Source organism: Monomorium pharaonis, chromosome 1 (assembly GCF_013373865.1).
Source record: "Monomorium pharaonis isolate MP-MQ-018 chromosome 1, ASM1337386v2, whole genome shotgun sequence".
Taxonomy (NCBI): domain Eukaryota; kingdom Metazoa; phylum Arthropoda; class Insecta; order Hymenoptera; family Formicidae; genus Monomorium; species Monomorium pharaonis.
The window spans coordinates 3,353,038-3,380,901 of record NC_050467.1 but is presented as its reverse complement, the minus strand read 5'-3'; the positions used below and the strand labels follow the sequence as shown (position 1 = coordinate 3,380,901).

Genomic DNA, 27,864 nt, shown 5'->3' with positions numbered 1-27,864 from the left:
TCGACGTAAGAACCGCAATATTACTGGCGCGGTTCTGTGCAGTGACAGTGGACGCGCAAGCTTGCATACGTATACATATATCTATAGCCGGCCGCTCGGTGTTTGGGCTTAGCATTCGACGAGAGTACGTTGGCACACATATTCAACCTCGTTTTTGCTTTGAAGCCGTTCGTCGTTCGAGGAAGGGGAGGGGGAGAGAGGCCTCCCTTTGAGTCAAACGCGGCTTGGCCCACTTCAGTTGATCACCCTCGACCGACAACCGAAATGCGCTTCCCGCGTGTTTATGTTTACACCGCGAGAAATATCCGCGAGACATGCCGCGAAAATGCAACGCGTCCGACACAACTGTAACGATAAGTTTACGAGCGCGGAATTTACTCCATTTCCGCACACGTCTTTCTACCCGACGTGGCGAGATTTTGCCGACGAATGAGACGCTCCGAAGGGGTGTTAACTTGGATAAATTAACAAAAGAAGATTCTTTTTTACTGCTTTTATAAAACAATTTCGTTTCTTACGTAGTATATGCGTTTTGAATATGAAATCACATTTTTTTCTTCGTTTTTTCGCATTTTTCTCTTTCTTTTGACACCAATAATTAATTGTTAAACAATTTAAAACAATTTTAAAAATATAAAATTATTATTGAAAATTTAGACAACTTTAAAATAATAAAGAAATATAAAAAATATATAAATATGTGTAGATATTAATAGATTGCACCTATCAACATATATTAGCAATATCTATTAATAATGTCAAATTTCCTTCTATTATTTTATTTTTCCTTATTAATATGATGCACTATACAGGATAAAATAAATATAGCTTAATATTACCATTTATAACATTTATTATCTTGAATCATAAATAAAATAGGCGTTACGTGGATATATATTGCGTGCTACGAATTTCGGTGTGAAATATAGGAAATATATAAACAGAATGTAAATAAAAATCGTTATTTATTAAGTATCTTGTTAAGTATCCTCCTGTTTTATTCATACACAGCACACAACGTCGATTATCTTACAGATTGTGTAGCTTTCCTTACATCTAATTTTAATTTCAATTTGCGGCAAAAACAGCGGGCAGTTTTTCGAAATATGAAAGGGTAATATGCATGTTTTTCATATCGCGCAAGTGTTTGCATTTGTTTTGCTTTATTATGTCAAAATCTCATAAAAATTTTGTAAAACATTAAAAATTTATGTTTTGGGTTCGGTTAATTAAAAAAATTATACTTGTGGCTGTTTCATTTCTAGCACCACGATTTTTCGACGCTTTCTGGAAAAGCTGAAGGCTTTTCCGACCTGTTAAATCGCTAAGCAAGTTTCGATATTGAATTATTTTCTTATTATTACCACACTCTTACAACATACATAATATCTTTTTAATAATAATACTAATATATCAGAAGGCTGCCACTTTCCGAGCGACGAGAGTCGTAAGATAGCTGCTAATTCTCGTGCTCGCGATTATTTCCGGAATCCTCGTCCTTTCGATCGATCGCTCGGACAATCGCAGTCAAACCAATTTCATGGCTGAAATTCGAAGCTGTTACTGTAAAAATAGACGACGACGAAGCCAGCTCGACTGCACGACTGCCGAATGGATGGCTAAAATACGTCGCGATATTTCTACTCGATTACTATCCGAGACTATAAACGAATCACCACCACCGGCAGACCAACGGAAATCGATACTCGTGTCAGACTCGATCTACGGGTTGCCGCTCTCCGACGCGAAATATAATGTGAAAGAGGTGTGCGGTCAGTAATGAAATAAATAGGCGCAGATCGCACGAGACCACTGGCAAGTTTCTGATTGGCTCTTCTGAGATTAGCTAGTAAAAAGAGATAGCTATCAGAGAGAAATTTCATGATTTTAAAGTTACATTGATCCACGTATATATCGAGCTTATCTAATATGATCAACACGATGTGACGCGTGAGTTTGATTGCAAAATGTGCACTGATGAAACACTGAACGCGAAGTGTGCATTTTACGAATAAATAAATAGAGAGAGTGGAAATTATAATAAATAGATAATTAATTAAGATCGCTTTGTGACCGATCGGCGATGATGACGGATTGAATGACATTCGTGGACAGGATGATAGACGCATTTTTTAATCCTAGCATTAACGGTGATAATAAAGGAACGTGGTCCGTCGATACCCGCGAGACAATTAGGACGCGTCCTGATCGCCCCAGTCGAATTCTTCACCGGAAGTAACCTCCTCGATCTGTGGTCCTTCCTCAGTTGCCATCGGTCCCGTTTGCGGCTTGCTCTCAGCTCCTTCCGGCTCTTCGACAAACGGAACTTCGGTCACTTCGACTTGCTCCTCCTCGTGGACATTCTCTTCTTCGACCTGAAAAGCGAATTCCTTGTGACTCACTTCGTTCAATGGTATTCCGCGAAATCTCTCTTGAACCACCGATTCTTAAATGAGTCTAAACTCGATCCTTTCTCTACAGAAGTTCAATAAGATATTTGGATTAAGTTACTGAATATATATCTGAATTTAAAGAAATAAAGTTTCCTAACTTTATTTCTTAGTATTCATTTATAATTTTAATATTTTTGAGGAGTTATAATTTACGTATCTTTACATCACTTGGATCAATTAAAAATTAAAAATTAAAAAATTGATATTAGAGTTTAAACAGAATTAGATTATTATACGATTTTTCACGATGTTTAAATGGCTGCTTACGTGTGCTTCGTCATCCGTGGTAATATCGCAAGGTTTCTCCTCCCTCTCTTGATCAGTTATTTCGCCAAGATCCGCCTGATCCTCGGCGCAGCTGACGTCTTGATCTTCTCTGGCTGCAAGCTGTGCGACATCCGTCTCTTCCTGCTCCTGCTTCTGCTTTTGAATTTCTTCGAGCTGTTCCTCGATTATTTGTCGTTCCTGTTCCTGTATGAGCGCATTAAGCTTTTCCTGGTTGATTAATCTGTTAACAAGAAGCGAATTAGATTCTAACGACGTAGATACGATGCAATATAAATATTGTATTAATTTCCAGATAAACATAAAGTTACACGTATTTTTATCAGTGTTCGAATATATATTTGGTAGTAATTTTATTTAGAAGTTGCATAATTTTAATAGTTAATTATTAATCATTATAATTGTATATATATATATATATATATATATATATATATCCTCTCTTTTTGTTTTAATTATTTTCAATCGACAGTTGATATTGAAAAGTATGCTTATGTTTGGGACTTTTTTTTTCAAGAATTCGTGAATCACTACCGAGAGCTTTTTTTTTAAATAACGAGCTTACCTTTCTTCCTCTTCTATTCTCTCTGTTTCCTCGCGTTCAGCTTGTAACTTTGCTTCTTCCGTCTTCCTCTCGGCTTCCTGCTGCTCGATTTCCAGTATCTGGGAAAGCTCAGCTTTCCGTTCCTGCGCAAGCTGCAGTGCCTCCCACGCTTTCTTCTCCTCCATCTCGAGTTGCAGGCGTTCCTCTTCCGCGGCCCTCCTCCTCTCCTCTTCCGATCTTCAAAACAAAGTTATTCGCAATTGGCAAAATTGCTCGAATGCGACAAGCAAGCGAAGATCGACGTAAAACGTATGTACATAAATAAAAATAAAAATTATTAAGGAAAATTAGAAACTCACGTTTATTTTTATAAGAATTTGAAATCTAAAAGTAATAATTAAGGGAAAATTCAAAGTACTTTTATATCTATTTAAATTCTAAATAATAAATCTAAATTTAAATAATTTAAATAGATATAAATAAATATAAATTTATTTTTATATATTTAATCTTTAATTATATCGATTCATGAACTTATAATTTTTTGTGGAATACTAATTTGAGTTTTGAATCTTGAATCTGGTTTCTTTTCTTAATGTTAACTGAATTATATATGTCAAACTTATGCGACATGCGACAATATTTGAACAAAATTTGCATGAAATATTATAAAAATAATGTACAACAAAACTATGAATTATAATATTAAAAATTACTGACTAGGAAAACATGTCGGCGTGTATGTGTGTGTTTTGTACGTGCATGCGTACTATAGTGGAAGCTATCCATCAAGTTTTTTTAATGAAGCTCGCATTCCAGATTTTTCGATGCACGTTTCTCGCATATCTCGCAAGATAAAACTATAAGCCGCGTAAACGCGAATATTTTTCACAGGAAAGTTTTCTGTTGAAATTTATATAAAACATTTTTATTGCATCTAAAATTATCACCACTAACATTATCAAGCTTGGAATTGGAACAGCTGTAATCACATCAACTTATATTGTTTTAATAATAATAATAGACATTTTATTAGTTTTACACGTTTAAAAATTACAAATCAATTATTACAAAAATTACATCTTATGAAAATTGAATATTCTCTTTAATAATTGATTACTATACTCGAGTCAGTACATTTTCGAAACAAATGATATTCTACGAATAGAGAGGTCAGTTATTTGGCGACTAGATTGTCGCGGGTCATGTAGCAGGTTATTTGGCCGAGTTCAATGCTAATGTTACGCAAAACGATCGCGTTTATATAGCGGATGATTATTTTCGCGCGATTGGTTTGTTTTATTGGCACGTATCGCTTTTAAATGAAAATCACTTACTGCGCTTCTCGAACTGCTTTAGCAAGGAACTCCTCAGCTCTTCTTTTGGCATCTTCTTTGTCATGCTTCACTGCGAAATAAATCTCATTAGCATATCGAATAGGGATTTTCAAGCGAAAATTCACGATACATGTTTAAAGTGACACTACAATTATATTCGTCTTACATTTTATCATTTTGAGATCTGTCAAATAAGAATTATGTAAAATTAAAAATATCTTTATGAATATCAGTATGAAATTAATTTAGCCATTTTAATAATTAAATATTCGCACAATTGTACCAAAGTGCTATTAATATTAATATTCAGATTCATTTCATTATCTTTGTTCAATATTAATTAACATTGATGCTATTAGATAGATAGTTTTTAGACAGAGCTCCAAAATTAGAATCAATTTTACATACAAATGTGAGTTATAAGAGCATCGTGAATGCTAAAGTTTATCCGTCGTGATTATACCTAGTTCTAATACCGACAGTATCTTGCGTAAAATGCAATAATTATGGATAAGATTATCAACACAAACAGGAGACACTTCGCGATGGCAATATCTACGCCATTTTTATGAGGAAGACATTACGAAAACGGACGAGAGAGAGACACTGGACGTTATCTAGACTAGACACATTCATCCTCGTGCGATCGATATAATAGATGCTGTTAACAGCGACACGAACCATCGACCTCTCTGCCTATTCCAACCGATACCAAAAGATATCCACCGTTCGCGTGACAAGCTCGTTTCCGGCCGCCGAAATGGAATACTTCCGGCCCGCAGTATCGACCGAGATATTAACGTACCCTTTTCTTCCTCAGCCTCGTCACTTACGGCCTCCGTACTTTCGGTCGGCGCGTTTTCCGGTTCCGCTGGCGCTTCTGGTTCAGCCGGCGCTTCCGGTTCCGGCTCTGAAACAGGCTCGGGTTCCTTTATCGGTTCTGGCTCCTGTACAGATTCAGGCTCCGGCTCCGGCTCCGGCTCCGGCTCCGGCTCCTTTATAATTTCTGGTTCTTTCACAGGTTCCGGTTCCGGTGCAGGCTCTGCTTTAGGTTCGACCGTTTTCGCAGATTTTGCCGATTTCGCCAATTTTGATCCCTTTACCGGTTTCGACGGTTTCACGGGTTCCGGAACCGGTTCTGGTTCTTTCGCAGGTTCAGGTACCGGTTCGGGCTCTCTTATTGGTTCGGGCATCGGTTCGGGTTCAGGTACCGGCTCCGGCTCCGGTTCGTGTATCGGTTCCGACTTCTTTTTCGCTTTCTTCTCTAATTTTGGCTCTGATTCTGGAGCGGGAGCTGTGACGTCACAGGATGAACATGAACGACAAATGACACACAGGAATTGATCTGGATTTTGCAATTTTATATGGAGACTTACCTTTTTGTTCCTGAGTCGTTGAATCGTAACCTAATGCACGTACTAAAATTGTGAGAAGACGTTAGATGTGGGAAATACAAAAAATAGGGTACAGAAAGAAAAGGATAAATGATTACTCAATTATGAAAACATACAAAAATGATAAAAATTTCTAAGTAACTTAAAAGAAATGATTTTATTTTATTTTTAGCTTTTGTTAAAAAATATTTAAAAAGTATAGTACTGGTTATCTTTTTCTAATAAAAATTTTTATGCACAATTTAAATATATTTATGTCTGTAATATTAATGATATTTATATAAACTTTAAATAATTTTACAAAAATTAATAACGTAAACTTATATCAAATAATTTTTGCATATTCTCGTATTCTTTTATCTATTTTAGATAAAACTGTTGATATGTACAAGATAAAGGTAATTTGATTTGCTTATACGAAATTTTAACGTATGCATTGTATCTTATGTATCTCATATATGATTTATATGACATAAAATGTATTTCTTTGTAAATTGGTCCCCACGATCGCGACTTTACTCTTTCATTATCTTAAAAAGGATTACTTTGTGTGTGCCTACTGACCCTTTCGCATCTCTCGTTCTGTCATTGGCTGACCAGGGGCTGTGGGGTACATGAAACATAAAGGATCGATTAGCGACAAAGGATTCTTTTGAAGCTCGTGACGTAAATCCAAGGAAGCGATAAAAGCTTCGCAGAGAACGTGACGTCAGAAAGCGATTACTATGATTACATACAACATATCGATATGAAAAGCAGTCGATGAGGCATGATTGTTAACTAATTACAGATCATGTGAAGCAGAAGTGCATGATTTTTATGTACAGCGATATGCGACGAATGAGTGAAAAAAGAGAAATAAATTGTAATAATATATTAACGATGACAGCATTCTGAGGATTAAGGATGAATCATCGAGCTCATTTTAATGACGCGAAAGTATCGCATACGTTGATGTTTTATCGTCAATGAGGTCGGCAATTAATGAGATCACAATTCTTGTCTTTTCTCGTAAAGATGATTCACTGATCGTCACGGTTCGATTAACGTGACGTTCGATTAGAGATCACACTCGGTCACATCTAGCGATTGATTTGGTGAATTTTTGTCTCTGAAACCAAGATACTTATAGTCGGATATTTTACAATCAAACTTTACAGTTAAGTAATTTTTTATCTTTTATTTTTTATCTTTCGGTCGTTTCAGTCTTTTTCGGTTGTATATATTTTTAACGTGAATTTATATCATTTATACTAATAAAATGAGTTGCACTTAATTAAAAAGCTTTAAGAAATTTAATTTTAATTATTATTAAATGCATTCTGTTTAAAATAGTTTTCATTAAAATTTGATTTTTTTTATGTGCCCAAACAAAAGTATTTTTTAAACAGAATTTTATAAATGTATAGCAATAATCAGTATTGCAACAATCAAGGATAATTTATTTTTTTTCAAGAGCATTAATCTTAATCAATTCCACAAATAGTGGATTTCAGAGGCAAAATGAGACGTCGTTGGTTAAACTACGAAGCACATGAAGAAGCTTACCTCGAAAACAGTGCATTTATTCGTTACTCAGGTCACCTACGTTTCCACTATTCTCTCGTACAAAGTAAAGTAATTGATTTGGAGACTCTCGCTTCCATCGGACATTACTATTTTATTCATGTTCTTTTTTTGTTGCTATCTCGCAAGCACGAACAAAACAGAATTTACAAAATCGAAACATTAACAAATATCATGATGCAATAATGTTAGTGTCTACATTTTTATCTCTGTTTTTCCTTTTTAATGAATATGCGCGCAGGTCTTGCGGTTTTTTATGTCGCATCAATTTAATCGGTTCCCTTTTCCCTTGTCTCGTTCTCGCATACTGTTCTTTCGTGTTTCGTAAATCGCATCGATCGAGCACGATCGTTTCGGTAGTCACGACAATTTTACACGACCGTCGCAATTTCATTAAAGTCCATCGAGTAAAAATTGAATGAAGAATGCTCGGAAAATACAGCACGTTCTATGATTATTGCGAATATCGGCACATTGGACTTTAATGAACCAGTCGACGGGCACACGACCGGAATAGAAGAAAGGAAAAATAAAAAAGTGAAGACGGATATTAGATTTTTTCGATCACGACTACCTCCGGTAGTTGCGCGCAGCAAAATAATTCCGTTTAAAGAGGGTTTTTGCCAGGTTTGCGAACCGAATATAAAATTGTATTTAAAAAACTGAAAGAGATAAAATTTAAAAACCCTTTGAGATGTGTGAATCCTTTTTGTTTCTCAATCGCTATATTAAAAATGAAAATAAAAATGAAACGTGGGTTGATATTAAATTTATATAAAGTTATTCCATCTGTGGTGAAAATTTTGCATACTAACAATTAGTTCTTGCAATAATTTTATATCTAGAGAATGATATATTTTATTGTTGAAATGAAAATGTATACAATCCAATCCAATTTCATATATGAGATCAAATTTGTGTCCATGAAATTTAGTTTCGTTTCTCTCTATCTTTATATTTTTTATATAAGCTTCTATAGTTTTTTTTTTGCTAATTTAAAGTTTGTTATTTTTTAATATACATTAGTATCTGAACTTTTTATTTTTATACATTTTGATATTTCAAATCTCACTGATATAAGGCTTGTTGGCAGAAAATTGGAGAAGAAATTTTTATTATAAAAAGAAGATAAAGAATTCGCTTTCGGTTTGCAATCCTGCAGCCTCCGCGTGTCGTACGATGCCTGTTGTATCTTTTTCACGCGCGGAATACGTCACTTCCGGAACGTAAAAGCGGACGGTATCGGCCACAGAATTCGTGTGATGATGAATGACGAAGTGGAAGTCACTCCTCGGCGGCGGCCTCCATCGTTTCCGCCTCTTCTTCGAGTTCGCTTTTCTTGCTCGGCTTCTCGTACAGCTCCGGCACCTTCTCCCTCCAACACTTGCCTGAAACGTTCAAAAAAGCCGCACTGCTTCCTCTGTGTCATTTTTGCTCTTATCCGCGAGCGCCGCAAAATTCTGCTTTTGGCGCGTGATCCCAGTCTGGTGTTCCGCTTGGAGTCCCCGTCGTGTAAATGTCTTGCTCTCTCTCGTTCCTTCGTTTCTTTTGATTTGACTCATGGTTTTCTTTTTGGTCACTATGACGTTTTCGCTGTGTTTTCCGGTTACCGCAATAAAAAATAACGATAAATCCGTTGGTTCGTAAAAAAAGGATGCGAACCGTCGAATGGGTAGAGCTCACCGATGTAGCCGGATGATTGAGTCAATCATTCCGGAAAAGAGCATATATAATTTCATTTTTATATGAATATATAGAAAAAATTATTAAAATGCTAACTATTCAAAATATACAATTTATATTTTGTTAGAATTTGTGAGCAAAAAAAAGATTTAATGATAACTAGAATTAACATTTATGCTCTTATCACAAAGATCAATTCAATTGCTTGTTCTTTTTCCTCAGAATAATAATAATAATAATAATAATAATAAAAACGCGCTGTGTCACGATATCGGATATCGCATGACGGGATGATTATAAAAAAAAAACGGATGCGAGGGACGTGGGAGGTAAGTGTGTACGTTGCTGTTGTACAATTAGACACAATACTATCGAACAGTAATGCAGCCACGACAAAAAAAGACGTACAAAAAGATTGTTGTGTGACCAACAATAAAACAGCAAAAATACCAGAGAAACACACGTGCTCGCTAGCACAAACAAAAGTTTTCAGACAGTGTAAACCAGAGAGGTGCCAGCCAATTAAAGAAAAGGGATGAAAAAAAAAATAGAGAAACGAGAGGGCGGGGGGTGAGGGCAATGTGAACGAGAAAAAAAAATAGACAAAAAGAGAGTTGCACACAACGGCGTCGTGGGGCCGTCTTTTATTTTTTCAAATCTATTAAAAAAAAACATGTTTTGAACTGCGAGAACGTAGCGCAGCTGTTCCTTTTTTCAAGAGTTTGTTTTCTTTAAAATATATTATCTCTCTATAAGTAAAATTCTAATTAATATTCTGCAAAAATAATAATCCCGATGTCTCTCAATGAAGATATCAATAGTATATTTATATATCCTAGTTATTTATGTTAAAATTTATAACGATATAATCACAAAATATTATCAGCTGCAATTCTATTAAAATCAAATTTAATGTGCCGTAAAAAAAGTAGAAAAATCGCAGAGATCATAATTATAAATAGAAATAAAAATTATCGTAATAATTCTTTCTTAAAAAATTGTTCGCTGCGTTCTCGTCAGTTTCGAGTCTCTAACTACGTGCTTCGTGTACGGATCACCATGTTTTGGCATCGTCAAGACGGGACCGTTCTCGAACAGCCATTCACTCTCGAAGAGCAATCTCTTCGAAATTGAAGTGCGGATCGCGAAACGATCTCGGTCTTCGTTGTCGTCATCGTCGTCCTCGTGACCGTGACGGATTACTCACAGGCATTCGCAGCCGCCTGACGGTTCTTGCTGTAGTAGCTGAGGAAGTTGACGTCGTTGCGGATGTCGGACGGCCGAAGGTCTGCGACCTTGAAGTACGGCTTCCTGATGGACTGTGGATTGCCGGCGACGTACTTGATGCACGCCAGGGTGCCGAAGTTGCCCCGGTCGGGCACCTCGTACCAGCTCAGATAATCGACCTGTCTCTTCGCGTTGCTACGGCCGGTGAGCAGTCGGTGAACGTAGTCGTGGCTGCGCATACGTTCCGGGACGATCTCTTCGAGGAAGTCGCTGGAAATCCCGAAGAAATCGCTGATTATGCCGATGAAGAAGCGACGGATGCTATTCTGTGACTTGGAAACGTACAATAAATCGTCACGATAAATATTCTTTTTACTTATGCTTTAGGATATATTTATACCTTTATCTTTAAATCACAGAATATTATCTTGATATTTCAAAATATCCAGGATGGATTTAATGTCATTAAAAAAAACGAATATATAATTTCCTTTTTCTAACGATTGAAATTTATGTTAATAATTTTAGACTTAATGTTAGACTTCGATCGATTCAATTGAGTAATTAGTTGTTACACTGTTTTATTTTTATCGGATACCTTGCCACTGCTCTTGGCACGAACACGTGGACGCGTCGAAGAAGAGAATCCACTCTCGCGCGAATCTCCCTTGCCTCATCGTCGAAAAGCTACGAAGAAACATATGTGAAACATTATTTGCATGAACGAGTCGATCAATCTCTCGCGTGTATTCAGAGCTTTGTCATTGTATTATAAACTAGCAAATTATTTTTCAAATTCACACTTTTGCCATGGATTAAAGGTGGGTATCTGATAATATTATATTTAACTCCGGCTTTTAAACATATAAATTGTGAACGAGGAAGTGGATTTAATTGTGTTGGTAATTACAACAAATTGTGATAAAAATAAGTTTTAACATTGGTAGATTTACCTTTTAAGTTTAATGTTTACTGACTAAAAAAACAAGTTTATGATTAAAAAAATTTTTTTGCCGCAACTTTTAAATTTTTAACCATTACAAAAGACAGCTGAATCTTAACCCATTGCAACGACGCGATTCCGTCCCTAACTTGCGTTCGGCACAAACGTTGATGAAAAATAACGACGATGACGATATCAATGACGATGAGAATGACGACAATCATTCCCGTGAACAATGATGACAACTTACGAAATCTGACCATTTGTATTTTTATGATATTAAACTGATTCAGAAGGACAGAGAAAGAGAGAGAGATAAAAATGATGATGGGGGGAGAGATTAGCTGAATATTAGAATAGCTGCCGGACTTACTATGTTGTATCGGGAATTTAGGTAGTCCTCAAGGTAGGATCGGGTAGATGGCCTCGGCAGCTCGCGTATCCTGTTGAGCTCAGCTGCGAGGACGCTGGGCCGCACGCGTGCTCGCACCCTTATCGGTATCATCGCACCAGAGTAATACACATGACGGACCGGCGAGTGAATTATGGTGACGAGCCTCTTGTGTGCCACATATGGCATGTGAGGCACATGAACAGTCCTGAACTGGAGACAACGAACGTCTCGTTTTTACTAATCGCGCTCGCCCGGCAGCGGCGAGCTGCGAAGTCAAAGCGCCAAGCAATTTATCCTTTTGGTGACGGTTAAATTGTACGCGTGAATTCATAGGCTGAGGGAAAAACGGAGAATATTATTTGATTTAAGGAGTGGTTGGTGAAAAGTTTTCTGTTGAAGAAAACAAAATCGAAGTGATAAACTTTCTCGGGAAGTAATTATTGGCTTGGAAGTAATTTTTAGAGAAAGAAAAAAAAATATTTTCTAAAAAAAATATTAAAAAATCTATGAATTTTATAATTTAAGTGCTCGGCTATTAAATAGTGTATTACATAAATATAAAATTATATTACATGATTTTAAAGGTTTGCATTTATTTTAACATGGATAGTTCAATATTCATGTATTCATGTACTTCATTATTAATAAAACATAGATAGTTCAATATTCATATATTCATATATTTCATATTAATAAAATGCCGTCACCAAAGGATTAAGAATAGCAAGGCGTAGCGTTCCATGCGTCCAGCGATGAACAGTGCATGTCAAATGATTGACAAACAACATCGATTGCACACGAAAGGTTTCAACGCGTAATTATATTAGCTAGCTTTGAATAATATGACCACGGTCTGTCAACAAGAAGCATAAGCAACAGGGCAAGCAGTGCGTTACGTTACCTTGAATTATGCGCGACGTGAAGATGAATATTACTGCGATGAGGTAGTGCTTTAGAATTAGTAAACATCGAGATCTGAAATTAATTAATGCGAGACGCGTGAAATTAATTAGCGTGAGAGCGGCAAAGCGTCATTACGTCTATCATACAAGTGCTTTTTCTAAAACTATCGACAAACTTTGCGTAACATCTTGTTGATATGATGACACCCAAATACAGAAATTGATTATAGTTGATTATACATATAGAAAGATCATAAAATTTGAACATAAAACAAATTACATATTTATTATCATCGTGAAATGTTATTGCTAACGAACGCAAACGAATTAAATTACCGATCGACGTTTCTTTCGATCATGATTATATTTCTTTTTAAGCTTTAAAATTCTCATATGATTAAATATGTTGAATAATTTTATATAGAAAATCTAAACTTAAACTGAAAAACATCGTTTAAATAATTCATGTTATTTTTTTTTAATTTAAGAGTTTCTTTTATTTAAATTCGATTTCTTATAAAATTACTTAAACTTTACTAATTATATTTATCAAATTATTGTCTATTTTTACATTAACTTATATTTTATATACGTTAATGTATTTTAATTGTATTTTTTGCGACTGTAGTTATTCTAGAAAGATAACGTCAATCTATAAAATCGCGCAAAGAGATATCCGTCGATTCTGATGTACATCGAGAATGTTAAATAATATTAATCCTTATATCATATCTCAAAAATTTATGAAAGTATCTTTTCAAAATAAAAAAAATGAGTTACATTGTTTGATGATCCAGCAAGACAACTGCAAATTTTAAAATTCAAATTTGAACTGCTGAGTTTACGCGAAGTCAGTTGAAAAGTAAAAAACCAACTATAGAAGCAGGTTACTGCTTCTTTTTTATACAAAAAATAAGAGAAAGTAAGTTTTATGTTTCGTCGAATTCTATCATCTCGTATAAACGAAACTCTAAATCGAGATAGAAGTACAAGCTGACAAATCTGCAACGAGAAGATCAGAATCGACGATCGCACCTGTTGCGCTTCCGGTGACGATAGTCGAGCATTCGCCGCGTACTACCAATCGTAAACCATCAGCAGGTGGAAGTACCTACCTGGATAACGTCGGAGAGTGGTACGATGGTAATAGGTCGATACTGCACCGCGTTTACAGACATGGGGAGGGTGTTTTGTGTCATATTTTTTTTAATTTTATCCGTCAAGATCTCCGACGATGGCAGCATCGATGGCGGCGGTGATGACAGCGGCAACGACGGCGAGGAGTCACATGTGGAAGGCAGAGTAAATAGAAAGAACAACTCGGTTAGTGACTCAGGTGGCATCTGTCGTTCTTTCTTCTTCGGTCTCGTTTTCCCCTCGCTATCCCGTTTGCCTCGCGCTCGCTTAACTTTCTTTCTTTCGTGGCGTCTCGAGAGGATAGATCAGAAGGGATGAGAAAGGGATTATGTCGGAGGAAATGAAGGACAGGGAAGATCGCAGAAAGGCTTGTATGCCGCGATGAAGTTCTTTTCATGACGCTCGAGATAATCGACTTGGCCAATTGTCGCGTTGTGTGTCTATCGAGATGATGGCGGCGGCGACGACGACGATGAGAACGACGACGACGACGACGACGACGATGACGATGACGACGATGATAATGATGATAATGATGATGATGACGATAACGATGACAATGACGATGATAATGATGATGATGAAGAATTGTTAGTCACGGTTAGTACAGCTTATTTCGCGATAAGATTATCGGATTGAAAGCTTTTACTATCCTGCTATGATATCACACAAAATAACTATAATTTCAAGCGACAAGATAATATAAATTTCATCTTGAATAATGTATTATATAAAACCGCTATTAAAGACACTTGAATCTATCAGTAAAAATTAAATTATTTCTCCATTCTATTTTAGAAAAGTTCACAGATATCAACTTTAAAATTTAATTTAGAATCTTTTAAATTTAATATTAATAAATGACCTGATGTTACCGTAATTATCACGTCAGGTCAGTCCGTAAAGAATTAAATAAAGCCTTCTATAATTATTCTTTACACTTCTTTATGATCTAATTCTTATTATCTCAAGATAGTATCGCCCGCGTATATGCGCACCGCTCAAATAAAGAGCAATTTGTCCTGCAAAAAGTACTTCTTTCGCCACTAATTGTTCTTTCATTTTCTAAAATTGATCGCATAAGTGATGAACATTTTGCAGGATGCATTTATGTAGAAATATCGGTACGGCGCAAATTGCCCGATCTCTCGACACTCGCTACTCTAAAAATATGATTCACGAAAAACTCTCACTCGATTGTACGAAAGATAAAAACATCCCCAAGGGAAAGGAAAGGTATATAGCGAGTTAGGATGGAGCAGGGTATCAGGGATCGGACATTTAACACACAGGCAATTTCCGCGAGAATTCCTCGGATGCCTACGGGCATTCGTTCGATACGCGATTGAGCGTCGACGTCAATTCGCACAGGATACATGCTGAATACAAATCTATGCAGTGCTGTTTTATGCGATTTATTGCCGTTGGTTGTTTACAACTTTTTTGCGTTGCGCGCCAAGCGCGAAATTCCGAAGTGCTCGCGCTCGAGATTCATGATTTACAAAGTCGGATGTACATGATATATTTTTAGGAGATCGAAAGCCGCCTGCTCCATATCGCCGGCGCCAAATGATCGCGCGAATTACTAAAACTCCAGAAGAAAATACCAACACGATATAGGTGTCTGCCTTATTGCCTTCGCTATTAGCGCGACTAGATCTTAATTTATCTCTAAATGCAGCTGCGTGATACTCTATCTCCGAGAGAGTCGGGCTATGGCAACAGCGGTAATCACAACAACATGATAATATTAAGGATATCAGGAGTTTTCCTGCCGATTCGCTAATGCACAAAGTTTAAAGCACGAAAATTCTCGCCCCCTCTTTTTTTTCTTATCGAAGACGTTTTTGAGAAAATCAAGCGTACAAAGTTAACACGAGGAGATAAACGAAAAAAGGATTCTAGGTCGGCATGCATAAAGAAATAATATTCCGCTTTTATCGGTATCGACGGCCAAATCGATTTAAAATTTTGCGACTTTCAAATTAACGTGCAATGATTCATTTTTACTTCAATAAATAAATTTATAAAGCGAAGCGCGATCCTCCTGCGAGGAAGAAAGTACATTTGCTCAATACACTTTGCACGTTCTCGTCGTTACTGCCACTAGATTTAACCTCGCAATCTCTACCGAAAGGAAATCTCCGTCGACGACTCGTAAGATCTAGCTCTGTAATTTTCGTCGAAACGGGAGAAGTCTCCGTCATCGATGGGTATCCGCTTTAAAGCGTTCTCCAAATGGCACCACTTGATATCCGCGTATTTCTCGCACCAGCCGGTTTTACTAATACCGCAGGACGTGGTTTGTGGCGTATCGCGTCTACGTGCTCTTTAAACGCGGAACAGATGTAACGCGAATAGCGCGGGTCTGCGGCGTTTCACAACGTCGGAAATGATGTATCGTTTGAGATACCACAGACCCGGGGTGCCGTCGTTTCGATGCCGATAGAAAAATCGCCCGGTGCGACGCGGAGAGTCGTGTCCGGAAGATCGTCGAGACCGATGAGAGCGGAAGCGCGATCGGCATGACGGGGGAGGGGGGGGAGGGGAGAGGGAGAGGGATACACCGAGGATTTAGACGCGGTAGGAGTAATGGCGGTAGCTAGTGCCGCCAGGCAAACGACCGGAAGCGGTGGACTCGTAGGAGGAGCGGTAGCTCCCGGGGCCGCCGCCGGACGATGTCCTGGTCGACCTCTCGGTCGAGTACGAGCCGTACGGGCCGGTCTCCCTCTTGACGACGCTCTCCTGGGTCTGAGTGGTCCTCTGAGGACGGCCGCTGTACGGGTCCGTGCTGGAGCTCGAGCTGGTGTTGGTGTACGAATAGCTGTACTGCTCTTGGGCGGACCTCACCCCGGTCTCTGGATAGTCGCGGACCACGTAGTGGCGAGGCGTCTACGGATTCGGGGTTAGATCATGGTCAACGACATGGAGGAGAACAGGCTCGCCTCCGGAAAAACGGAGCGGCATCTATCCGTCGACGAGTGACGGCGATTTGATTTTTGCACTTAGCACACGACATCGAAATGCAAAGCAGCGTATTCGATTCTATTTGTCGACGGAATATTGTCTAGAAATAATTTATAGAACGCGATTATTCTATTCACCGTCAAGTAAAAGAAATTATTGATCCATAAAAAAACATTATCTTGAACTTGATGCAAGAATTACTCGGAATTAATTTTCATAAAATTATAGTTCTGATTTTATACGATGTAAATTTCTAGAAATTTATTCGTTTGACCAAAAGCTTTACAGGACATGAATAGCGTATAAAAATGTTGTGCCAGACATTATTCTCGTCTCACGACCCTCGCGGTTCTCCATCCGCGGGCCGCAAATGAATTGTCGGAGATAGGGTTGCGTCATAGAAATCTACAGATTTTGTTCGTATGAGAAGTTTCATGATCGATCTGTCGAAGAACCGATTAAATATTAAGACATTATAATTTTTAAATTATGAGCGAAGATATAGGACTTTCTCTTCGATCAGGCTTTGTAATCAAGCTTTAAATAAAATATTATCTTTGATTTAATTTCCAATAAATTTCCAATAGATTTTAAAACACTCTTGTAATCTGAGCTTTGTGACAAAAATATTTAATATTGAAATTTGAAAACTTGCCAAGCAAAAGTTAAATCGGTTAAAGGATATCTATGAAAAATTATCTATCAAATCTTGAACACCTTATACAATGTCATACAGACACGATTATTTTATAACTGTGATTCATAACTATAATTTTTTTTTTCTCTTTCTTTCTTTTAACAATTTTTTCCTCTTTTCATGACAAAATCATCCCTGTCTTCCTAAAATATCATTTGGCCCTGTTTCTCCGGCCGAGAGAGGCGCGCGACATGCGAGGCGAGAGACGTGAAAGGTGGAAGGTGGGCGAACAGGTGCATCGCTGCGTCGTCTGGCTCGACGGTGTCCGTAACTACTCGCGCTACTCGCGGATAATTAACCCGCGTCGCCGCGCGAGGAGTAACGTACTCGCGCTGCCAGTTCATTTATTCTGAGAGAGAAATTCGCGAAGTCATTTCTCATCTTCGTGGACGAAGTTTGGCCGGTAATATCGCCCAGATGGCTGGCTGGGCTTGCGGCCAGATAAGGAGAAAGTTGGTGGGATCCAGATGACACTGAAATGCTTAGGGTCTTACGAGCGCGATTAACCCTTTGCTGTATCATTTATCCTTACGTATTATTTAGCATAGATTCGTATTTTAATTTCAATTTCAACATTTCCCTATTTTTATTTTTTAATCTGTGAGATATTGCGAGGCGAAAAATACTTAGTCGTTTTTTGACGACAATACCATCTAATTATTTCTTTACTTCGCACTAATTAAATTTACTCGTGGCGTGATTCTGATAATAATCAACAGATTAATCGTGAATGACAACTATTTAGTGCAAAGGGTTAAGAGACTCGTGAGAGGTGAAAGTCGAAAATGACACATGACGACGGGTGAGGGATTTTTTTCTTGCCACTCGTACACAGAGGCGGAAATATGATGGATCCCGGCGACACGTTCGCGATAATAACATGTCGATCTATCTGTAGACACACAACGTGCGGGCCAATTATAAACGCGGAGCGGTATGTAACATATGCATTAATAATGTCTCCTTGCCGAAATATTCAGGACGCTCCGAGCGTTGGGCAACGATACGCGGCCCTTGCCAAGAAACGCGTACGGCAACATTTGCGGTGTATATGTGCGTGTTTGGCGTGACATGTGTATGTATACGTGATGAGAATGTTGCACGCATCTGTCCCGCCACGTGCGCGCGTTCGGTGTCCCGTTCCGAAGCTTGTTCGACCTTCTTCGAGCGGCGAAACTTCGCGGCGGATTGCGCTAACGCTTCATTGAACTTAATTACGGTTAAATCGGGAATCGCTCGATTAGTCGGGCACGTTCTCGCGATTGCAATTCGGCACGGAGGGAGATTTAACTCCGATACTCCGAAGCTCCGCTAATTCGAATCGGGCAGCTAAATAGAATTTAATTGCAGATTCAGCTGCGAATAGATTCTTTTTTTGTTCCGCGCAAAGTTTGAAATGAGATTTTTTTCTCTATTTTATAATAAAATATGAATAGCGAGGTAAGTTCTTGCACCCGTAATCGCGAAACGTCATCTGCGAATACTTTTCGCAATAGTATAATACATAAGATCGCCACTTCAGTCGCGCAGTCTGCGACGCGATTGTAGAAATTAATACCAAACAACTTAGTGTGGTCATACAGGGTAATTAAAAGTTACTACTTTCGGAAGGGGTTAAAAGTCAGGGCGCCGTACTACAAACTTGGGTATATCAAGATATTAGAAGTCAATATTTTCGCGATCACATCTCAAAAAATCGTTACGTGACGCTTATCAATGTTTAAGCATTTAATAAATATGTTGTGCTGTTATATCTCAGTTATAGCTCAGTTGATGATAATGGAAGAAGAGAAGGGGGAGAGGGTTTAATCGAAATCGATCGCGCGTGATTACGCTAGATACGAAGGGATTAATTAAACGAGAGTTTAATTAATCTGGGGGATATTTCGTTTGCACAGTCTTGCGACAAATAGGCTCGATAAACTCTCTGTAGAGTGATATCATAGCTTTATTCGTCTCGTATACATGCATGAACTATGTATCGGCTCACGCTAACAAAAGGTAAGTTTCGTTCGAGTAATCCGCTTGGCGAGTTAAACAAATAATTGCGAGTCATTACGAAGAAACTCGTGGACATGAATGCGCGATACACAAAGAGCGCGAAGTCCCATTGTAATTGTTATTTGCATGATTGTTTCATAGATTACGAAAGAGAGCGATACTTTCCGATAAGCGGGATCGTTGTTTCGAGTTTTATCTCGAGATGCGGTGGGACGCTTTTTGTTCGGTGCGTCAACTCTTCTATGAAAAAATGCGACTACAAAAATTCTGATAAACTCGCATCTCGAGAAATCACAAATATGAAATGACTAGTAAATGCGCTGAGGATTTTTAATATTCTCATGTTGCTGTTTTATTCTCTTTACAAACAATCGGTAAGAAATAATCGCTACAAATCGTCTTGAAAAGTGCGACGATCGGTGTTTATAAATGTGAAAACACTCTTCTAGCTACGTTCACAAGATTTAATCGTCATTAAAATAAAGTACTAATGTCTGAAATTCCTATAAATTTAACATTCCGTAAAAAGTATATTTCCGTGTAAAAATTAACCGACTAGCTAAGCCTGACGAGCTAATTCGCTATCGAAGCATAATAGAAATGGCAACGTTACGTAGTTATTATCGGAGGTAACCCTTATTTAACATCGAGACATCGAACTGTATAATGTAACAATATCCCATTTGTATCTCTGGCGTGAAGGCGATACGTGCTAAAAGTAAAAATCTATGTTCTCCAAAAATTCGATATTAATTTCAACCTCGACGAAGAGTGTTCACGAATAGAGTACACAACATCTATCTCTCTTCTTTCTCGTTTCTCGTCGTTAGAATCGGTACCAGGACGGCGTCTGTAAAGCCAGCAGGATCTTGGTGCGGCCAGTGGCGGGCGTATTGGCGTGCCTGACCTTGGTGGCCGGTCGTGCGAGCACGCCCTTTTCGTAGACGTGGCCGCGGGTGGCTAGCTCAGCAGCGGCGTCCAAGCCGACCTTCGAAATGGCGCCACCGTCCACCAGCTGCCGAATATGATCCTCCTTGGCGACGTCCTTGCCGCGCACCACACCCTCCTTATCCGACAGGGTGGCGTACTGATAGAACTCCTCGCGCGGGTCCTGCTTCTTGCGGCCCCACACGGTGAACGGCTCCGGCACCAGCGACGGTCGCGGCACAAGCGGCACCTTCTCCCACGGGAAATAGTCCTGCTTCTTAGATTCCGTCTGCAAATTCGAGCCCGGCAAAGGGTCCGTCAGGATCACTAGTCCTCGAGCCATTAGATCGATCAATTAAGGGCAATTAGCCATCGCTCTCGAGTTCTCGAGTCTCCGCATCTCTTGGAGCTTATCCGTGTCACAAGGTTTCCCAAATTTGTCAAGTAGCTCATTGCTCACCGACATCTTCGAGCTTCCACACTACCCTCCTACTACTGCCGCGTCTGTTCTCTTTGTTAAACCGCGACCGTCGTCATGGTACCGCTCGTGTACCGTTTCTTCTCGATGTCCCACCCGATGGATTTAGATTAGGATCCAGAGAGCTTAGCATTTATTATCTTTTGCATATTTATATATTTGTACTTTTATGTATGTTATAATGGTAGAGATCAATTTTTGTTAAAGTGTATAAATATCAGTGACATACTGATTTATTACATAACTCCTTCTGCCTTGCGTTCTTTTCATCAGTTATTCCCGCAAAATATCACTTTAATTGTATTGTTGCGAGCCAAAATAATAAAAGATAATAAAACGATCAAATTTTACAATAATAATCATTTTTATCAATTATGTTATAATCAAATTGTGAACATGTCAAATATATAAATTACAATCTGTAACGTAAATAACTACACATGCTTCAAAAAATGTGTAAAAGATAATTTTCAGAGTGCCTTGAAAACGTCTTCACGTTGTCTTTTCTAATGTCTTAAAGATGTCTTAAAAGAGACGCGTGCCAAAGCCACGCTTTGTTACCTAAGAATGGTGCTCCAAGAACTTGACAGCTAAAGCACCCATGATCGCCCCCGCGAATTCCGAAAGTGCTGATCATCTTTAGAATGTCAGACACGCGCTTACGCACGGTTAATAAATATAACATAAATACGTCATCGTTACAGTCTTGTGCTTTCTTAAAGGTAGCTCTCTCTCTCTCTCTTTCTCTCTCTCTCTCTCTCTCTCTCTCTCTCTCTCTCTCTCTCTCTCTTTCTCTTCTATTACAGTCACTTACTTCACTAGATAACACATGCTATCAAAATGACGCATGGCATGCATGTTTATTTACTTGCCAGATTTCATCTAAACTTGTTGCCGTTATTAATATAGTTTACATATGAACAAATAATTTATCAAGCTTTATAAAAAAAAATGTATAAAAAGTATTAGAAATACAACGGATTTATTGCCTATAATACACATGTAAAGAAATTTTATGTACATGTGGAAATAAAACCAAAGAAATCGCATCATTCCGAGTATATTTTTGCAAACTTTTTCTACCCTAATAAAAAAGAAAGCTCATATCAAAACTCTTGTCGACCTTTTTTATTTTTTTCGGTCTGCCATAAGAAAGTAGAAGTGGCGATCTTTTAAAGTAGTAATAAACCACACTTGTCGGACAGCCAAAGCTCATTTCGCGCGTAAGAAAAGCCCAAATTCCCATAACATTCGTCATAATCCCGTTTTCCTGGCGGGTCGTAAAGATGTCGTAAAACGACGCGACGTAGCGCAGATATCATTTATCCCGTAGATTTATCCCAATATAGACTTGCGAGAGACGTTCTAAAGACGTGCATCGATGTAAGATATTAAACAACTCGAAGCAGCCGATCTCTCTGACTGATAAAGAATGTATCTTGCTTTGAAAATATCCTTCCGCCCAATTTCACGTCATATACTAATAAATGTATCAAAAACACGGATTTAGATAAAGAAATGAGACAGGGGGTGAAATGATACAATTAAATCATACGATCCATCATCAGAACTTCGCAGAAACTAAAATACATAAATACGATCGTTGCATTCTTTATTTAGGACTTTTTTTTTTTAATCATTTATATCTCACGACTATATTCTTTTTTTTATGTGCAGATATGTTCTGGGATATTACAGATTTGAAATTGTTTATACTAGACAATTTTCTATATCAGAAATTTTAAATGCGGATCATTTCGATATTGCCCCAACATGTGTTCTACGGGGATCCGATACGGAGATGACGCCTCGCGCAGATGTAGCCGCGTGTGTTGGCGTCGGCGGGCGGGCGGATATATGAATTCTCGCGTCGACGAAAATCCGACGGTGGGCGTCGGCGTCGCGCCGTCGGTGCGTCTAAATTAGGGCAGAGTAACGCAACACCGATTCTCCCCTCGAGTCGCGAGAACGCGAAGCGGCGGGAACTTCTTAATAATCGTCACGGACGATAATCTGGAAGGCGTTTCTACGCGCGCGATTCCTCGCGGCTAAATAACACCTGATTTCGCAGCGCGTCGATAGCGGGGAAAATTTAGAGTACCAAATCCGACGCTAAATTTTTATGCTCGCGTTATTGTTACCATGATTGTGATGTACTACTATACAGTCGTACAATCATTGCAGCTATAAATATGCGATCATACCTTAATCATATCTTAAGGCAATTACAACACTATTGTAATTACGTTGTTATTAATGTATATAATCTACTTTCCAAACCAGAGAAAACCGACAGATTAGTCGTTACATCGTTCGGCGAGATAGCATTATTGTCATGCGAGAGTTACTCTACCAATCTCTAAAACGCCACGGCATTTATTTGAAAAATGTGGATTAACCGTTCGAAATTACGTCGTCCCTTTAATCTCGGCCCAGCTCCGCGGACGATGGCGCCAAAATGTTCATCCATTCTGCGCGGTTGATTTTAATCTTTATAAATAGACATGTATTAAGCACCAGCGCGACTCGTGCCAATATTAAACAACGATGGTGATCACCGTATGGCGGTTCGATATTGTGTCGAACTTTTGCGAACGCGTGTGATTTAAACGAGAAAACTTAAAGGTTCTTGCGCGACCCGGGCAAAAAGCGCAGGAGAAAACCGGCAGGAGCCAGTCTAACAGAAAATCCAAAATCATTATAAATAGAGAGCTGCCGGAGGGCAGGGAATTACAGAACGGAAGCTATTCATAGCGTTGCAGCCATTTTCCGGGACTTCGTCGTGTTAAACTTAGACGGCCGCGCGACCCAACGAATTTCAGATCCGCGTCGACAGAAAAATGTATTTGGCCGACGCGACGATTCGAATCGGGCCCTGAGCAGGATTCAACAGAATACGTTTGGAGATTTTACATCAGACGGATGACGTTTAAGAAGGAGTCTGCGACGTAGTTTGAAACGTAGCAAGTTCGCTGGCAAAATGCTCTTTTACCTCTCTACATTGACGATATAAATTTAAAAATTTTTCACGAAATTTATTTTTCTTGATATTTTTTGACGAACGAAAATATATGAAATAAAAATTGCGCAGATAAATAATTAAGGCGCGTAATTGTTACGAATAATTCTGGATAATTTCATTTTTAATTAATAGCCATTTAATTTCAAATCGAAGCTCTTCGTTTTTATTTAGTTATTATTTTTTATAACAAAATCAATTTTTGCGGAGTTTTAAATAAAAACTCCACGAATACATTTTATGACTTTTTAAACAGTTTAATAACAAATTTTAAATGATTTTTAAATAGACTGTTAATAGACTGTCATAATTGTCATTCTAATATTATTAACAACGATTTGAATAAGTTCAGCTATGTTGAGTCGAGAACTGATCATAATTTTCAGACGAATTTCTTTACGAAAACATTCTTACCAACGCTATACCATTTATCTCGCCACTCTCAGCTACTTTTTTAATCGTCTGACTGATGATCAATGACAATCCCTAACGCTAACCTAGATTCCTGATCCCTCGACGATTCTAGCTATGCCTAGACAAAGCCCCTCGCCAAATAGTAACAGAATCGAACCTCTAATGAGTAAAATTAATTATGCTCACAATGAAAAAAAAAACTTGGACGTTCTCATATAGAAAATGTTTCTTAAGGTCCGAATATGAAGATGCTCTTTCTATCGTAACGTTTTATATAAAGAGTTATAAATCTTTAAATATTTCAGAAAAATACACTTTTTAAAATTTTTATTTTTGGCATACGCTTTGGCCACGCTTATATCTTCAATTTGGAGTTAACAGCGATTTACAATTAATATCTTTACGTATATAATATTTCCAAATGAATATTTAAAAAATATTAAAATTGAGAAGAATGGTCATTGGTTCGATAAATATAAAAAAATTAAAAAGAATATTATTCCGTTCCTAAATGACAAAATTAATTAAAAAAAAAAAAATACCACATTGTTTTCTTAGTATCTCCTGTCTACCGTTTTCACATTAATATTATTTAATTAATTTATGTAACAATCACCGAAGTGTCATTTATCAACTTGTCAAATGTCTCTACCGATTGTTAGAAATACGTGTCGGACAACGATTCTCTCACAATGGCTCGAGTTGCAATTAGCACAAACGGTATGCGGCGAGTCCTGTCGCACGCACACAACAACTCCCCGATTGTTGCGGGGTCATGGACGTGAACAACGTAACCATAGAACAAGAACTAATGTTACCCCTTGAACTCGTCAAGAGTAGCCATATTAAACACGAAAACAAAAAAGACACAAAGATAAATCACAAATATTGCGGGGAGGGTCTTCGTACGAATCCATTACTGATATACTTGTGGATTCGCGTTTACTTACAATCCGGTCTACGGATATCTTACTTCTATCTTTGAAAGAATAATAAAAAAATATATAAAAAAAATAAAGAATCTGACTGTGAGACCGATTGCTCGTGGGATTGATTTACGAGATCCATGAAGCTATGCTGTGTGTATACACGCGGATTCCATTTGACGCTACGTAGTTTTCTAAGAATTTGTGCCCTTTGGAGTTTCCGAAAGTTTCTGCCGTACTACACCCCTTCTCCCCTTCGAGTTTTCCGGCTGAAAGGTCAGCCGTTCGCCGTTCTCCGGGACACCGAGTGCACGTTCTCGAGCACAGGAGCGGTAGTAGTATAGTAGTAGTGGTATTATAGTAGTAACAGTAATAGTAAAGTAGTAAACTTGGTAGTGCAGTGCTAGTATAGTAGTAATAGTGGTGAACACAGTGGCCGGAGTGAAGTGTGGAAGTCGAGAGATTTGTTTCGGCGGTGATTTTTTTTTTTTTTTTTTTCGGTGAGTCGCGGCGTCGAGCTCGACGACGAACAGCAGCGACGAGAGGACGTCCGCGAGGGACCCCCGAGGAAGGCGAGGAGAACAAGTCGGGGAACAAGTAATGTCGAGGTGTTTCCGGTCGCGCCGCTCGCTCTCTGTCGTCGATCGACCTCGTCGACGAACCGGGGGGGAAGGGGGGTGACAGGGAGAGGAAAAATAAGGGAATCAAGTGCCAAGTCCTCACTCGTCGCTTCGCGCACACCTTCGACGTCTCACGGGATGTCGGTCGCGAAATCACGACCACGACCGGCTGAATGCGGGTCAACGTTACTCTTTCTCTACCCCTCCTCCCTTCCCGGCAATATTCGCGGATCAACCCCTAACTCGCGATTCTCTCTCATCTCCTTCCTTGCGTCTTTGTCCGATGAGAAACATTATTAATTAGCTTTCAAATTATTTTTCAGAAAATTTTAACTCTTTAATTACATTATTCCTAAAATTAGTTTTGAAATATAATTTGGCACTAAAGGAGTATCGAGAAATTATATTCTAGCAAACAGTAAATATGGAAGATAAAAAAATTTTACTCTCCGACATCGCGAGTTAAGAATTAATACGCTTTAAAGTGAACATTCGTTAAAAAAAAAACTTGACCGTTTACACAAAATTCTAATACTCTTTAACAAATATTACGATATTAAAAATTATGAGTCAGATATTCAGTGGCATTTACTGTAATCTTTTTTATCGAGATGTTTCTTTTAGTCGATTTATCAAGATTATGACATATTAAAAAATATGTATGAGTGAAAATGTATGTTAAAAACTTCGTCTCTCAAAAAGTATTTTTTAATTAAGATTTTTAATGATAACTACTCTAAAGATAGAAAACAATTTTTTAAAATTTATAATTTTCAAGTAAAAAAAACCTGTGTGTACGTGTGTACGTGTGACTCGAAAATTACTCAATATTTAAATTACGTCGCGGGCGAATTATCGTCATATCGTGTCATAAATAAAACGCTGACCCCATCCAGCGATCGCTGATTAATTACTCCGTCAATCATCGATTAATCATTTAACCCGTTTTGATCCACGAACTGATTATTTCTCTTTGGACTGACTTTTTTTTGGCGTGCCGTTAAATACAGCACACTCCAACAATGTTTGAACGCGATTCTCGCTTCGTCACTGATAATCACGACGTGTGACATCTGCTTTCACAGATCTACGTTTCGGATCGACAAAGCATTTTGTATATTAAATAACCGGAAATAAAAATTCGGAATAATCCTCCCCGCGCGAGAGGAAATGTCAACGAGATACGGATGCCGGTGAGACGTCGACGCGGTCCAGCGAGATCGTATGGGGTGCCGAGTCTGGCGGTTACGGGGAATGGTACACTTCCTGTCACAAACGGAGCTCTCTCTCTCTCTCTCTCTCTCTCTCTCTCTCTCTCTCTCTCTCTCTCTCTCTCTCTCTCTCTCTCTCTCTCTCTCTCTCTCTCTCTCTCTCTCTCTCTCTCTCTCTCTCTCTCTCTCTCTCTCTCTCCTTCTCGACGTTAGTTTGAACGGGTAGCAAAAACATTATTAAGACATACTTCCAGCCCGCTCTTTCTTGGCGCAAGAAAAAGGAAACAACAGTCTCAGAATACTGACCGTGACGCTGTAGGAAGAGACGTGCGGCCGCGAGTAGGGTCGCCGGGTTGTGTAGAAGTCGCTCTCGTAAACCATGGTCGCTGTAAGCTGGGCCTTTTGCTCTCCAAGTACCGCTAATTCGTCGGTCGAAAAATCGGGCTCGCGATCGGGATGCGTTAACGAGTCGTTTTTTTTTTCCTTGTACTTTTTTTTTCGCCTCGTGCGCGCGTGTGAAGGGGAGGAATACGCGACGACGATGCGGCCGCGATGGAGGTTCGTACGGTTCTGTTTCCCCAACCGTCGGGACCGCTTCTTCTTCATCCGGACCTTCTCCTCACCTCGGCGTGTGTCCCTCTTCGCCGCGACCGCGTCCACCTCGTCTACGCACGTATGACTCGCAGGAACGAAACGAGAATTGCGTCATCGTCGTGGTCCCCGCGCGCCGCCTCCTCGA

The 27,864-nt window shown here is 38.7% G+C and overlaps 1 protein-coding gene across 2 annotated transcripts; it reads right to left on the bottom strand.

The window, feature by feature from the left end:
- Window positions 1-948: 948 nt before the first annotated feature.
- On the bottom strand, window positions 949-27,771 carry LOC105836230 (fibrous sheath CABYR-binding protein). 2 transcript variants are annotated; one of them, XM_028193164.2, is made up of 12 exons: window positions 27,432-27,771; window positions 13,844-13,885; window positions 11,806-12,036; window positions 11,088-11,176; window positions 10,470-10,759; window positions 6,578-6,616; window positions 5,996-6,037; window positions 5,425-5,913; window positions 4,620-4,689; window positions 3,304-3,519; window positions 2,721-2,961; window positions 949-2,375 (listed from the first exon to the last, which is right to left on the bottom strand). In XM_028193164.2, exons 1-12 carry the CDS (start codon window positions 27,729-27,731, stop codon window positions 2,193-2,195), a joined length of 2,232 nt encoding a protein of 743 aa, XP_028048965.2. In that variant the 5' UTR covers window positions 27,732-27,771; the 3' UTR covers window positions 949-2,192. The 2 variants fall into 2 exon arrangements, with proteins under 2 accessions (XP_028048965.2, XP_028048966.2); XM_028193165.2 differs by lacking the exon at window positions 6,578-6,616 and having other exon boundaries at window positions 27,432-27,770.
- Window positions 27,772-27,864: the final 93 nt, after the last annotated feature.

Excerpts from the sequence above, each read along its gene's own strand:
- LOC105836230 (XM_028193164.2), bottom strand. The coding sequence starts at position 27,731 with ATGAAGAAGAAGCGGTCCCGACGGTTGGGGAAACAGAACCGTACGAAC. Across the intron at positions 6,617-10,469 it reads TCAGGCGGCTGCGAATGCCT|CCCCTGGTCAGCCAATGACA; the intron begins GTGAGTAATCCG and ends TGTACCCCACAG. Across the intron at positions 2,376-2,720 it reads CCACGGATGACGAAGCACAC|GTCGAAGAAGAGAATGTCCA; the intron begins GTAAGCAGCCAT and ends TTCGCTTTTCAG.